General features: G+C 42.7%; 1 protein-coding gene across 1 annotated transcript; it reads right to left on the bottom strand.

Annotated features, from left to right (window-relative positions):
* Positions 1–416: 416 nt before the first annotated feature.
* CRABP1 (cellular retinoic acid binding protein 1) lies at positions 417–13,328 on the bottom strand. Its single transcript, XM_061447249.1, has 4 exons — positions 13,175–13,328; positions 12,623–12,801; positions 9,804–9,917; positions 417–745 (listed from the first exon to the last, which is right to left on the bottom strand). Exons 1-4 carry the CDS (start codon positions 13,242–13,244, stop codon positions 695–697), a joined length of 414 nt encoding a protein of 137 aa, XP_061303233.1. The 5' UTR covers positions 13,245–13,328; the 3' UTR covers positions 417–694.
* Positions 13,329–14,938: the final 1,610 nt, after the last annotated feature.

Genomic DNA, 14,938 nt, shown 5'->3' with positions numbered 1-14,938 from the left:
TGTTTTGTCCTGTAGATGCAGCTGGGTCTCCTACTCGGATAATGAGTGTCTCAACAGGGGAAGTCTGAGCATTCTTCAGAGACAGCAGGAAAGAGGGTAAATATCTCTCCTTGTCTGATTCTGCTGAATCATAGTCCCAGCAACCACAGGATACAGGAATTGTTCCTCAACAACAAGGACAGAAAGAAGGAAAGAAGCAGAGCTCTGGGTTTGAGAGAGCAGCCAGCAGCTCCGCCAAAGGCCTTGCAATTCACTTCTCTCGTGTGCTTTGTGTTGCCCTAGGAGGTGTTCCCTGATGGCATAGTGCTAGCCAGCAGCAGTGAAACCTCACACTGCTTTCAACAGAGGGTAAAAAGTGTTTCAGTCATAACCAAAGCACTGCTGGATTCTCTGTTAAAAACACCCCAAGACGCCTGTGAGTTAAGCCCAATAAGTTTAATAATTGATGAAACTGTATCAACTGAGAACTACAAAATACAAAGCAGACACAAAAAGTGATGGCATGAAAGTGGGAAGGAATTGTGTCTGTGATGAAAAATGAAAGCAAAATACACATAACAGAGGATATGGGTTCAGATATAACACACACGGTCACATACAACACTGCATTAGTAACAGCATACACAGATACTCATTACACTGGGGATTTTCACAGTTCTCCACTTCATCCCAGATGACAAGTAAACTGATGGGTTTACTCTCTTACATAAATTCGTGTGCACACAACATCATCAGCACCAAAGGTCTGGAAAAGAAATATAAAACAATCAGAAGAGATGGAACCCGCAAACATTTAACACAGTTTGGGAGTGTGATTTTAACAATAGTAGTGAGTTCAACAGCAGAAGTACATTTTCTTATGTCTTTTGACAGATGAGAGTAAAGAAATGAATCATTTTGGAAGAGGAATGCAATGTAAGTGACCTTTTTTCCCAAGGCACGATGAATTTTGTCAGAATGATAAATGAGACAGAAATTCCCTTTTACTATAGTTTCTTGGCATGCATTTATAAATAAACATGAGAAAAGAAAGAGAATTTGGAATGTACCATTGTTACATTTAGAAGCAGTTGCGGCACTTTGAACTGGAAATGCCGAGGGTGGAATGCTCAAAAGGTATTCTTTGATTTTTGCAGGTATAAATCAGAGTAGTTCAAATGAAGTCAGTGGAGCAATGCTGAAGAGCAGAAGAATGTACACCTATAACCCGTTCACATCACACTGCTGCAAGATGTTGACATGCTCTGCTAGGATAGCAAAACCCTCTCTCCCAAGCCAGAATGTGGGCAGTGTCAGTCACAGGATACTCTGACCTTAACCAGTGAATTTGTTAACTATGATGAAGGTCTGAAATGAGGGCATATAACAGAGAGAAATCTAGTGGAGATCAAGTTAAGCTCATTTCACTTGACTAAACATCTATGAGATCTCACAAACGTTTGATCACCACATATCTGAAAGTCACAGACTTACTGCAGACTGTGTCCCATCATCATCCTGTTTCTTACACCAGATTCAGTACCTCAGAGTACCTCTATTTTCCAGATACTGAGAGTTGGTGTTATATGATGCTATACCATTGACTGAAGCAGTTTCAGACATGCATCTGAAAGCCTGTGGGTTTTAAATCACTCTGTAGTTTTGCATTTAAAAGGCAGTTCTACCACAGCAATATTGAAGTACAGATTAGCAGGACATTTGGGCAGGACGGTGATTGTGGCAGCTGTTCGAGAAAGCCACCTGAACCCCAAAGTGTTTGTATGTAATTGAGGTCTGGCAGGCTAAAATCTAAGAAAACAATTAAACATGAAGGAAACAATGGGTGCAAGAGTGAGGAAATACTGACTGCAAAGTCCTTCCTGCTTAGCTACACAGACAGACAGCTCTGTGCTCAGCACTGAGAAGTTGTGAGGTGGGATGTTTGGCTGCAATAACTGCCAAGATCTCACTGAAAAATATAGTTGGGACCTACCCCAGTGTGCTATGAAAATTCAGCTGGACTTTATTTGTTTTAATGCTTTCTACACCTGGTTTGGCCAACACCTCTTTGAAAGGACTTGGCTTTAAAACTGACTCTGGCTTTACTGAGGAGAAAAGTCAGCTAGTATTTTTGAGATTTACTGCCTATAAATAGCACATCACATCTATCAATACGTACATTTTTAGCTTATACATGAAAATATCTGAAAATTAACATGAAAGGATGCAGACAGGTCTCCGTTGCCCGCAGCTCCATCTGCCAATACCTTTACTATGGCTTCCTTCAACCTTTCCAAGATGAAACACAAAGGTGGAATGATCTCAGCACAAGCTTTGCCAGAAAAAGCAAGTCAGAGTCAAGAGAAGCCAGGGCTTGAGGTTGTCTGTGGAGACTGGAAGGCCACTGTGATGGTGACTGTCTTTCTGTCTTTGTACGGTACATTCAGGTGCTGTTCAGCACAGTGAAGTTTGGATCCCCTGCTGCTGTTTCAACATAAATAATAGTAAACCAGGTTTTGTGTTCTGTTGTTCAAGAGCTGGCCCAGCCCCAGGCTGACAGTTGGAGCTGCACGGCTTTGCAGCCACATCTTGTGGTGTGAGTGGGTGCCACATCAGCCAGCTCTAATGAGAAAGGCTGCAGCAGCAGTTTGCCAAAACTCCTGGAAACTCCCTAGTAAATTTGTATCTATTCTTTTGGGAAATGAAGAGATAAACTCCTTCCCCCTAAACCTGTGCAACAGCACTTATTCTCACAACAGCAGCTGTATTGAGAGGAAACAGTGCAGGGAAGAGTAGACTGCAATAGATGTGATCCATACTGCAAGCCTGTCTAGGGTGCCATCCTGAGTATCTAGTTCTGAGACCACGCTCCTGGGCAGACCTTGCTCCTAAGATATCCATAGAGCCTGACTGGCAGCTTCCTTGCAAGACCCACAGGAGGGAGTGTGAAAATAAAGGTAAGAATCTGTGGAGGAAGAAAAGAGAAACAGTAACTTTCTGGAAGAGCTCAGTAGCGTGGATACACCCAGAGCACTGCAGAGGCGGCGAGTGCACTGTATGTACACACAGACTGACTGTTGCGCACTCACGGAGTCACAGCGTGACATGCTTGTGACAAAGTGCAGTGGCTGTTTGCTTTGTACTCCCAACATCCAGCTCCAGCTGGACTTCTGCATCTTTGAAAATCTCAGGCAAAAGCCTGCATTTAAATTGCTCTGCCAGGATAAAAACTAACTGTGAAAAACATGGACATACCTGGGGAACCCCGAAACCAACACTAGTCTTAATCAGTTGCTATACACAAGAATTGTCATTCTCCCCAACACAACAGCCTCACAGTCTGGGAAACTACTATGATTTCACACAATCATATGCTTAAATCTAGAATGTAAAAAGAGAAAGTTCATGCAAAGCCCAATTATAATTACTCTGGAGTTCCATGTAGCCACTGGGCAATTCTCAAACAGCCAAGCATCCTTTCCTTGAGGACCCAGCTTTGGTTATGTGGCCTCTGACCTGTTTCAGGAATAAGCTGCATATTTTAGCACTTAGATTTTGTACCTTATACCCATTCATATAATTAGCAACCTAATTCCATACTGAAGCACATAAATAAATGGCTTTGTACATGGTTTAAATGTGGACTTATGTAAAAGGTGCTTCCCTATCTTATTGCAATTTACTAGCATTGTTGATAAAACTCCACTAGTGTTTCTAAACAAAGCAAAGAGGGATGTGTTCAAACTTGCTGCATTCCTTTTCTTGTGGTTACCCACAGAAGTGTCTAATATACAGCTGGGACCAAGCTGAGGTGGAAGATTCAAATCAAAAGGTTGCTACTCCTCTATCCTTCGCACTTAAATCCTTGTATTCAGCGGTAAGATGAAGCAGTGTCTTTAGGTAGACATGAAGTGTCTATGGTTCTAATTGTAGATTGGAGAGAAGTGATAGTTCATATCAGAACAAGCAAACTTTAAAGATTTCTATGACCCAAAGGAGTAGAACTTCCTCAGAAAAAAGAAAGAGCGAGCAATCCTGGGTATATGGTTGTGAAGTTTCACCGAAGCAACTCAAAAAAAGCGCAGCACCACCAAACTGCAGTTAAAGTCTAATGAAAATATGAAGGATTTTCAATCAGCACCTTCTCGTCAGTTTGCAAAGGTCCCACTTACGTTGCAAAATGCTACAAGGCTTCTATCTAAATCTAAAATAGGATTTTGTATGTGCAATGACTGCAAATTACAGAATTGTTGTCTTCACTTGGTTTGTCGTAATCTGTAGCTTAGCATCCAAAAGCACCCTGCAAACAAAGCCCTTACACAGGGGGATAATCCAATACATCGACCTCACTCCATCCACTCAAATCTGATGACCACTGACATCAGTAGAGATTAAAACAGAACTACAGGGCAGTAATGTATTACTGTATGAGTAAATCTGCTTTTTGAAGGCCTTCTTTATAAACACCTGATGAGGAGCCTTTGTGGTAAGTGGAGCATACAGTATAGTTACAAAGAGTGTCATGGAACTAATCACCTGCGAAAGATCACTTCTGTCAGTATGCAAGAATCCTGTTATCTGCTCCTGACTGACCAACCTGAAGGGGCAACTTGCAAAAGGAAGACAGAATACACCAGCAGACAAATAGAGAAGCTATTCCTTAAATGGTGAGAAAAAGCTTTGTTCATGGACAAATCCAGGTCCTCAAAGTCATGCAGCAAATGAATGACAGAGGAAAGTACATGAGACAATGGTAATCTCCCGTAGTAAAGACAGTACACAGCAAACATTTAAGCTGCATGCAGGATCAGATGCATCCAAGATACAATTGGCTTTGGCTTCTTTTTCTGCTTATATGCTTGGGATGTGACTCAGACCAGGCTGTACCACTGAGCAGGGGCTGCAGATCCCTAAGCCCCCTTGTAAATCTGCTCATGGAAAACAGTAAATTAAAGCATTAGGTCCATGAAACACATATATATGCATTATTACAGGATTCCAAACTTTAATCAAGGCTGCTTTAACAAGGTTCAGCAACAAAACCCCCCTCATAATGACCTCATTATGAGTGGACCCTCCTTTTGATAACTGATTTTATTTAAGATCACTCTCCAAAACTATAGAAAAGTTAAACACTCAGGGGGTTAACACTGTTCAGTACAAGGCTTAGGCACATCACAAATCTCAGCACTCGGCTGCAAAGTGTCTTTCCAAATTCACATTGACCCTTCTCACCTACTATGTTTAATTTCCGAAGCCAGCAGTATCATTTAAAAGATGTTCACTCACTCATCTAAGCTCCACAGTTCACCAGTTTTAATCAACTACAGCATGATTTTTCTGGGGAGGGAATGAAGAATAGAAACCATGCTTGAACCCCCCTAATGTTTTGATCTTTGACCCTTGCTATAATTGATTCTGAGAACCCCTGTGTGATATGTGAACTGTGCAAAATGTGGTCTGAGGCTGTTTTTAAAGCTTCACTTCAGTAATTGCCCACTTTAAAATGTCTGTGTGTTACAGGTTAAAGTAAAATCTATAGAGCATGAACAGCCATGAAAGCAGCAACGCAGGTAAAGTTTGAATAGAACTGTTTCTCATTTGAATAGCTAACATTTGGAAGCAACATCCTTTAACTTTGTAAAGAGCAGACCTTTTGTTCTTCTGACTTACAGAAGTGATTGATAGTTCATTAATGTCCCTGACAAAAACACACAGCAACAGCAAAAACCTTATAAAAGGGAAGAAAAAGCCTACTAAGAACAGACTTATTCCCAGGTCTTAAGTTTCAGACAAGAAAAGGTAATATATATTTTTGTGTTACATTCTGATCAAATGCTAATCCAAGTAGAGTTTATGAATGTGGAGTTGTAAATACAGATATCCTGACTCTCTGTATGTATTATAGTCTTGAAATACAACACAATTTAAAGGTACAGTCAAGACAAGCAGACGCGGACTTTGGTGGGGATCTGTCCTTTTCACCCTCCCTTGCTTGCATATTCCATGTAATTTTTTTATCTACATTGTCCAGTACTTCTAAGAACGCAGCACTGAAATCCCAGCAAATGCATCAGAGATCAGAATAACCAGCACTGATGAGAGGAGTTGCAATGTTCTAACACACTCACAGCACCTTTTCTATAAAGCAGAACTAAACCCAAACTTAACTGGTACCTGAAGGTAAAGAAAAACTTTGCTAACTAAATAGTTTGTTCCTAGCATCTGTGTACCAGAGGACATGAAGTGACAGGGAAGACCATCATACTGCTCCAACTGAGTGTATTTGAAGAACATAAGGAATTCTTCTGCCAGGATGCAAGAAAGATGGATAATTATACAGTAATATGGTTTCTATTTTAGCTCTGTGGTAGTCATGACAATTCAACACTGTTTTTTTTTATTCATTTATTGTATGTGATAGTCAATGCATTTTATTTAACATGCTGTGTTGGGAGAAAAATGTATCCCTCCACTAAGAAAATGTCATAATCAAATGGACCCCCTAAGCAATGCAGCATATTAGATCAAAATGATGTGGCAAAGCTCCAACATTTATGCAGCCAGTATTAGCAGAGTAACACTCATTCCTTACCCCCTGCCTGTTGCCCCAAGCCTTTTTCTAATTCCTGCCTCAGTCTAACACATTTCAGATTCCTTCTTGCAACTTTTTCCAGATGGGGTATGCATTTTCTTGATTTCTTCTGCAAATAGCTAAGAAGGAGACCCAAGACTTGTTTAAAGATTCCTTTGGCTAGAGAAACAGGAGCAGAGACTGCGAGAATAAGCGTCAGCCTTACAGAGTTCTTAACCTGCTACATCCCAGGCTCTGCCCCATGCCGACAGCTTCCTAGCTGCAGACATCTAAAAGTTCACAAGATATGGTTTCCTCTGCTTACTTAAGGTGCCCTGCAGAATGGCAATCGGGGAAGCTTACCAAAGCACATCAGAAAGAGTAAAGGAACAGAAAATACTTCTTAGGTAAGCAGGAAGGTTTTAGAAATGTGAAGATAGGAATTGCTAAGCAGTTGAAGTGATATGGGCAGCAAACCTGAACGAGAATGAATTTCAGGTCCTGAAGAATCCTAACAAAGCTGGGAGGATGGATGAATTAAAAAAGGAAGACAAAGAAAGATCTCTTCTCTGCACTGTGATCTCAGTTCTGAAGATGTAAGTAGGATTTTGCAGACTCAGATACAAGGAAAATTTCCAAGCCTAAGATAAAACAGTTTATGTTGAATCTTTCTTCAGTGTAGTGATGAAAAACACAGTTGAGAGGCAAGAGATCAAAAGGGTGTCAGTGCAAAGAGCTCCTATTCCTACTTTGTTCCCTGTTAAGAGTTGAGGAGCATACCTCAGCCAATCCCTACAGGTAGTTTAGCCTTTAAGGCCCAAATAATGGTCAAATGCCATCAGGGGTTAAAAATCTTTGTCTTGATGACCAATAACTTAATATTTGATAAAGCAAAAGAAGCCATTATGCTCAAAAAAAAAAAGAGGTAGGAGAATGGAACTGCATATTATACTGAATAGTAAAAGACACAGAATGATCTGGATCACTTGGAAGCAACCACTATGTTTTCATAATGCAACCAGTGAACATAGTCCCAACTTGCCGAAGAGGGGAAGGGGACTCAGAAACCAGGAACATTACTCGGGATCACAATCAGCTGAGTGAGAGTTCCCGAAAAAGAGTTAATACAGTCTTTGCATATAAATCAGAATACTTTTAGATAAGGGTAGGGAGATGAAGTCACCACTCCATGAGGTGCCAGTGGATTGCCAGCCAACCAGTATGTGTGGTGATGGTGTTCAGAGTTCAGAAAGGAAATTGATAAAATGGAGGGGGTTATAAAAGCCCTTTATATTGAAGAGCTCAAGGTCTTCCAATGGTTTTTAAAACAAAAAGGTTCTTCCAAGGTGGCCTGATCAGTGCTGTTAAGAGAAGTATTTGCAATAACAAACTTTTGTCATACAATTTAGGTTCTTTTATACACAACATGTAATGACTGGAAGTTGAATCTAGGCATTTACAGATTATAAATAATGTGTATATTTTAATGGCAAGGAAATTAACCAGTAAAACAACTTAGCAGAAGTTGTGACTGAGTTCCTACAAATAGAAATATTTCAACAAGAAGGAAGTTTTTCCTAATTTATATCTAATTTGGAAAATAATTACTTCAGAAAGGCTCAACAGACTGTATTTTACAAGAAAACAGGTTAGATGGCTTTATAATCTTTAAATCACTCTGGTTTCTTAACCAACCTCCTTCTTCTTCCCCAACAGCTTAAGTTCACATTGCTGATTGCAGGAGGCAATTGTATTCTGACTGGCCTCCTTGCTTTGCTTGGAGCAGTTCACTTTGTTAAACAGCACCCTCACTAGTTTGGTGCTTAAGCAGTAAACTGCAGAAACATTGTTAGAAAGCTGGAAAAAGTTGATAATATATTTTGTCCACTGCATTATATATAAAGACCTGAAGCAGAGATCAAAGAACCTGGCTTCCTAAAGCTTTTGGATAATATAAAGAATTCCAGTGGTTGACTCAAAAGAAATTATCCAGAACTGGAGTGTTCGTTCAGTAGAAACCAGTGTGATTTCACTAACAGCATACACCTCCTCACGAGGGGCGGGTGAAAAGTTCCAAGATGTCTGGAATAATATGAACACCTTAAAAGCTTTTTGTTTATACTTGGTTAGGTTTGGGTCTGGGTTTGTTTCAGATGCAATCTTAAAAACAGAGCTCCGACTGCTTTAGAGAAACACTGGGGAGACTGTCTTTTAAAGTGCAAAGGTTTAGTAACTGTGATATACACCCTCCCTGCTTTGATGTTTTCTTACCCATCACTCCGGCAGCCTCTCTTCCATGCCCAAACTGATGAGGCGTAACAGTCTAATCGACCATTTATCCAGAATTCACTCGTAAGAACATGTGCAATAAAGTGATTCTGAACTCAAGCTGAACTGTGCTACTTGTAACTCAGAGAAGCTGTTTTTATCCACTCCTGGATATTGTTTCATTAATGAAGAGTGATGGCTGAGGAAAGATTCAGGGAAGAGAACTCAACTCTTAGAGCAATAAGAATGATATAAATAAATAAAGTGCACATGATTCATGGCATAAGTGGGGAGGCAGTTGCAGAGGTGCTGCTCAGCATGCCCACAGTAACCCTGCTGCCCTATGGAAGGTCACACAGGAGTGAGAGGAAGTTGGCTGACAGCAAATGTGCAAATCAGTATATTTTAAGAAACTCTTACAGGCAATTCTAAACTGGATTCAGAGGTGATCAAAGGGCTAGTGAAGGTGGCAGAGATTAGGGAGGAATTATATGTTCTTCATAAACAGAATGAAATTAGAGCATGCTAACAACATGCCACATCTTTCCTGATATACACCTGTGACTGTGAATAAGAAGCAACATATTATACACATGCCTAAAAGAGACGGATCTCCAGAAATGAGATCAAATGCCTTGATCTCACTTTCACCAAAGAAAATCTGCAATAAATCAAGCAAATCCTTTGATGGTGTTGTGAATCTGCAGAGCAGAAGTGGCCCCCAAGTGATTATTCAACCAGTGAAAGTATGGCAAAAGCCAGAGCAGTAAAATACGAGTGAGAGCCTGCACACATCTTCATTTGTTCTTAAGAGAAACATTTAAAAAGAAAGGAAAAAAGTGATGTACGAAAATGATGTAGAGGAAGATGAAAATGGTAATTTTGCAGATGGATTTAAGTAAGGAAAAAAAGGAAGTCGCACTACATGGTAACGAAAAGCTGTTAATATGGTGCATGTGTTGGGTGGGTTCAAGGGTCTTACCAAAATCAGCTCATCATTAGCTAATTCTCGAGTCCAGTATGTTTTGGGACCATCTCCCTCAATAAGAGTTTGTTTGCAATAGATCTTGTTTTCATTCTCCCAAGTGGCCAAACTCTGCAGGCAAGAAAACCATTAGGAATAACATTAATTATATTCCCCAGCAGCAGAGAGACAACAATGAGCAGCAGTGAGAATAATTGGGGCAGTAAAGCAGCAACACATAGGTAACGGCAAAGGGCAAAAGCGAACAGTGGAAAAGTGGTGATATCAAAATTAAGGTGTGAGGGGGCATTTTGGAAATAGGTCTGTATTAGTAAACAAAGTAATCATAAATGTCTCTCTTCAGTGCAAATCTGCATTTGCTTCCAAATTAAAAAGCCAGTTTTCATAAAATGCTTGATGTTGAAAAGCATCATTTAGAAATGTGATAACGTAGTGTCGACATTCCCAAGCATCTTTGTACACATGTGGTTTGATCTGACATGGTATTTATCACTACAGAGTCCCCTTAGCATAAAAGCATAAACAATCACATGTATCATGTTGTGGTCATAAATGATGCAGCATTTGTCACTTACACCCATTCATGTTACACGGCTCTGTGCCAAGGTAACTGTGTATTAACCACTGAGTCTGCTGACCACCTAGAATAAATCACAACTAAATTAAAGGAACTTGGTTAGAATTCTAGTGTTTGGGACATTCCTTTTTGTAAGGTTGTTGGTCTGGAGATTGAAATATCCTTGATAAAGCATTTCAATAACTACTATGAAACCACTGAAAAAATAAATAAAGAACCCCCAAACAAGCCAACAAAAGTAAATACAGGATTTTGTTTGAGTTTCACAAACAGGCAAGCCCTGACTCTGTTGCTTTTCATTCGAGCACTGAACTATTATTCTACAGTGCAATTGAACAGCTGTGCAGAAGGATGCCCCGTAATGAATGTGCAAGCAATCACTTTATAACTGGCACATGGGAGACATTCATCAGTCTGTGATCATATACATACACATACGTATACATGTGTGTGTGTGCATATGCATGCATAAATTCAAGTTAACACTTCCCAGACTTTCCAAGGGAAACAAACTTTACTTTGATTTAAAACTAGCTGTTTACTTTATAAATATATTAGCAAAACAATAGCTTTTTAAGCCAACAGGCCACCTCAAGTGGCAGCTACAGGAGCCTTGTGCAGTACAACTCCATCCTGCTTGCTCTTTGTCTGTATGAACAATGGATCAAGTTAGTTGGCAGAACAAAACCCTCCACCCCATAAAGTGTGTCAAAATCTATCACCCGTCAGCAGTTTTGCCAGATATTGCAAATTACATTCTGAAGTATGATTTTATGATCTGTCAGTTTCTGCTCTGTGGGCCCATCTTGGTGAGATATACACAGCACTACAACTTATTTCTCATAGTGGACTATAAATAATTTCACAACACATGGAAAAAATTTACTACTTCACAAAACACATTTCTTTCAGATTTTTCCAACTTTCATAGCTTGCAGCTGTAATTATTGTTTTTCCATCTGCAGCAATAAATCCTTCTCTAGAAAGCAGGTCACATTTATTGTATACGTGTTATTCATGGAGACACTAAAATACTGCTTTTGCTGAACAAGATAAATTAATGAAGCCAGCAACATTTCCTGAACAAACTGTTAAACACACAAGAACTCATCATAGAGACCAAGTGGATGTTCTAAACATTCACTGACTCCCTATTGCGCCCCAGACACAAAGTTCTGCATTTTTAGTAGTGCAAATGGGCTCAGAATCTGGCCCAAGCATTAGCAGAGATCGTATTTTGGAAAGCAGAACATTTAACCATCACAGGGTACTTTTAAAACTGTATTCTCCTTTGGGAGGACATTCAGATACTCCCTACTCATACTTCTTTTATGTACTTTTCTTGTAAGTGTGAAAGTAAAGTGCCTGAGGAAAAGAAAACTAGCGCATGAGCCTGGGATAACTTTTTTTCACAAGACAACTATGATCACAGAGCAGCTCTCCAGTACTCCAGGTCCCATGTATCGAGAGTAGTGCAAAGCTGATGTTGGATGCTGCCAAGTTGAAGTCCCCTCCACAACCATAGAAGTGGTTACAAAGGAGAGAAGCAGGGGCTCAGAGAATTAAGCCCCAAACCCTTCAGTGAACACCTTCTAATACACTTTTGCGTGGGGAGATGGAAACGGTATCTATATGGTGTTTCTGCTGGTATAACACTAGCTGAAAGTCTGTCTTATACTGTTAGAGACTTCCATGATCAGCAAACTGCAGACATGTAAGTTTTGGAAAGAGAATGAAAGAGAATTTCAGCCCCAGACTAGTAACAGTCTGCAGTCCTGCTTGTGAGCTCTGCTGATTCAGTCTGGGACAAAAGTTATGCCAGGTTTGTGCACTAAATCCTGACCCTTGAGGTCTCTCTTTCTCCACTGTTCCCCATGCTCCTTGTCAGGGACAGAGGCTGGGGAGAGCTTTAGCTGCAACTGAGCTCTCCAGGGAAGAGGGAAGAAAAAAGAGCTGGACAAAACCCTGCCAGCCAAGGAGAAGCAAGTACTCAAACTCTGCCTTTTGGACCTGCCATGCCCTGTTGCCTTCACATCTCAGTTTTAACCTGCAAGAGGGAAAATGTTGAACAAGAGGCAAGAGGAGCTTTGACCACTAAGAACCCCCAAAGAGTGTTTCTGTAAAGTGGATGGTGGGGAGCGATGCCACTGGCTGGGGACGCAGGCAGCAGAAGTGTTTGTCCTGTCTAAAAAGAGCTTGGTCACACACATACGCACACACCCCCCAGCTCTCCTCCTACCCTGCACTTTCGTCCATCCACCGTCTCCTCCTCAAAGCTCTCCCCGATTTTGAAGTTGATCTCGGTGGTGCGGACAGTGGTGGAAGTTTTGATGTAGAACTGGTCCCCATCCTGGCGGATCTCCACGTGGGGTTTGGAGGCGGCAGCCACCGCCACCTTCCTGAGCATGGCATTGACACCTGGGCGAAGCGGGGAGGAAGCAGAGCTTGAAGCCGCCAGCCGTGCCCTGCGCTGAGCTCGCCCACCACCACGCAGAGGCACCGTGCGCACCCCCACGACAAAGCTCCCTCCACGCACCCGCCGCGGTGGGGAGCTGCGCGGGCGGGAAACGCGGGGTCTGCAAGGGTCCCCACGGCAGGATCCCCGGGGCAGGACCGCCGGTGCTCGCCGGTGAGGCTCTGACCTCCCCGGGCAGCGCTGGCAGCGCTCTCCCGCCCGCGGTGGGCTCACGGAGCTCTCCCGGGTGCCCAGCCTCGCAGGCAGCGGGCACCGGAGCGCGGCCCTGGCTGCAGCCCCCTCCCCGTGTTCCCCTCCCGCTGCCCAGCGCCTCACCCAGCGCCTTGAGGAGCTCGTCGAAATTCTCGCTGCTCCTCATCTTCCAAGTGCCGGCGAAGTTGGGCATGGCGGGGCGGGCGCTGCGGGCGGCGGGGAGGCGGCTCTGCTTCTGCGGCTGCTGCTGCTGCTGCTGCTCGCTCTGCCGCTCGGGCACCTTGTGAGCGGGGCGGACCGCGGCGGCGGTGGGGAGATAGGGTCACACCCACCCGGCCCCCACCCCTTCCCTCGGGGCCAGCGGCACCGCCGGCCCCCTCATGCCTGCCCAGACATGGCCCTCCTGGCTGTCCGTCCATCTGTCCATCCATCCGTCCATCCGTCCGTCCATCCATCCATCCATCCATCATCCATCCATCTGCCCGTCCATCCATCCATCCATTTTCATCTGTCCATCTATCTGTCCGTCCATCCATTCATCCGTCCATCCATCCATCCATCCATCCATCCATCCATCCATCCTTTCTTCCTTCCAGTCCTCACAGCCTGCCAGCTGCCTCCTGGAGTTCCCCAGGAAGGAGAGCCTGATAGTCACTTGTCCCTCATCTGGGGTGGAAATTGAGGACTTGATGAAAGACCCCAGAGGCAGTCAGGGAAGGGAGAGGGCAATCCAAACAAGAACAGCCTTTCCAGGCTCATGCTGGGTTGATCCCCTCTACAGGAGGGCTCATTCCACACTAGGCCTGAGCTCCCCAGGCATGCAAACCACCCAGCCTGACAGGTATGCTCCAATGTTGCTAACCTGGAAGACCTGGAGCCCTTTCCAAGGTAGGAGATTACTGTAAGGAATCTGTCACTGCCCTCTGATCCAAGCCTGCCCCTTCAAGAAGGGTGACAGACAAAGACATAGACAATGTCTGCGCTGTTCCCCAGTCACAGCCACACACTCCTTGCTGCTCTGCGGTACTTTGGGCACCTGGAGGGTGTAGCTGTGGAACTGGAGGATATTCCTAATGCATGCAAAAGAGTAGTGCCCATGGTGGTTACAGGCTTTTATGGAGAAGCACATCAATCTATTTCACACTTATTTAAATTAACACCAGTTTCCTAAAGATTTGAGTGCTGCTCTGTGCCTCTCAGACTTTCCAGACCATTTCCATGACCAATCCCTCAGTTTCAGGTCAAAGATGCCAGATTAAAGCTCCTTATTGTTCCTTATTGATTTATCCACATGATTAAGGGCAACAGAATTTGATGGGTTAAGACATATGGAGTTTTTCTGCTGCTGTTGTGTGTAAGGAAATACTCAGAACGTTAGAGGTCTGTGATTTCCCACTCAGAACAGAGCCAGATGTATTTTAATTATAGGAAAACCTTTGCTGAGCCAGCTTCATGGTACATTCACAACCACTCTTCACTTGTTAGACTCACTCTGTAAAATGAACAAGCTGGTTACTTGAGATATGTATAAAATGTGTTCACTCCTGGAAAATATACAGATCTGGGAGTTACTTTAGCCATATGTTAGGCAGGATTCTCCAGTTCCTATATAGTGAAATTTGCCCTCACTTCTTATTCCAGGAAGAGTTTTACCTGAGTAAGAACCATAGAGCAGAACCACTCTTTTCCTACTGGTATTTTTCCCTTGCCTTTTCAGAAGGATACCCTTGAGACCTGGCATGGTTCTGTACCTGAAATATTTTGATGGACATGTGCTTTTTTTCCCCCGAAATAACAACTTCAGTGAGAAATATCTGTTTTCAGTAACAGGGTTTCTTTGAAAAGCAAACCAAACCAAACCCAGGAAACAGAGCATGAAGCATTTTT

Source organism: Pezoporus flaviventris, unplaced genomic scaffold, assembly GCF_033815535.1.
Source record: "Pezoporus flaviventris isolate CSIRO_AGI_PZ_B2104156 unplaced genomic scaffold, CSIRO_AGI_Pfla_v1 ptg000006l, whole genome shotgun sequence".
NCBI classification, from domain to species: Eukaryota; Metazoa; Chordata; class Aves; order Psittaciformes; family Psittacidae; genus Pezoporus; species Pezoporus flaviventris.
This window is presented reverse-complemented; position numbering and strand designations above follow the sequence as displayed.

Excerpts from the sequence above, each read along its gene's own strand:
- CRABP1 (XM_061447249.1), bottom strand. The coding sequence starts at position 13,244 with ATGCCCAACTTCGCCGGCACTTGGAAGATGAGGAGCAGCGAGAATTTC. Across the intron at positions 12,802-13,174 it reads CGAGCTCCTCAAGGCGCTGG|GTGTCAATGCCATGCTCAGG; the intron begins GTGAGGCGCTGG and ends CGCTTCGCCCAG. Across the intron at positions 746-9,803 it reads CTAATGATGAGCTGATTTTG|ACCTTTGGTGCTGATGATGT; the intron begins GTAAGACCCTTG and ends TTTCTTTTCCAG.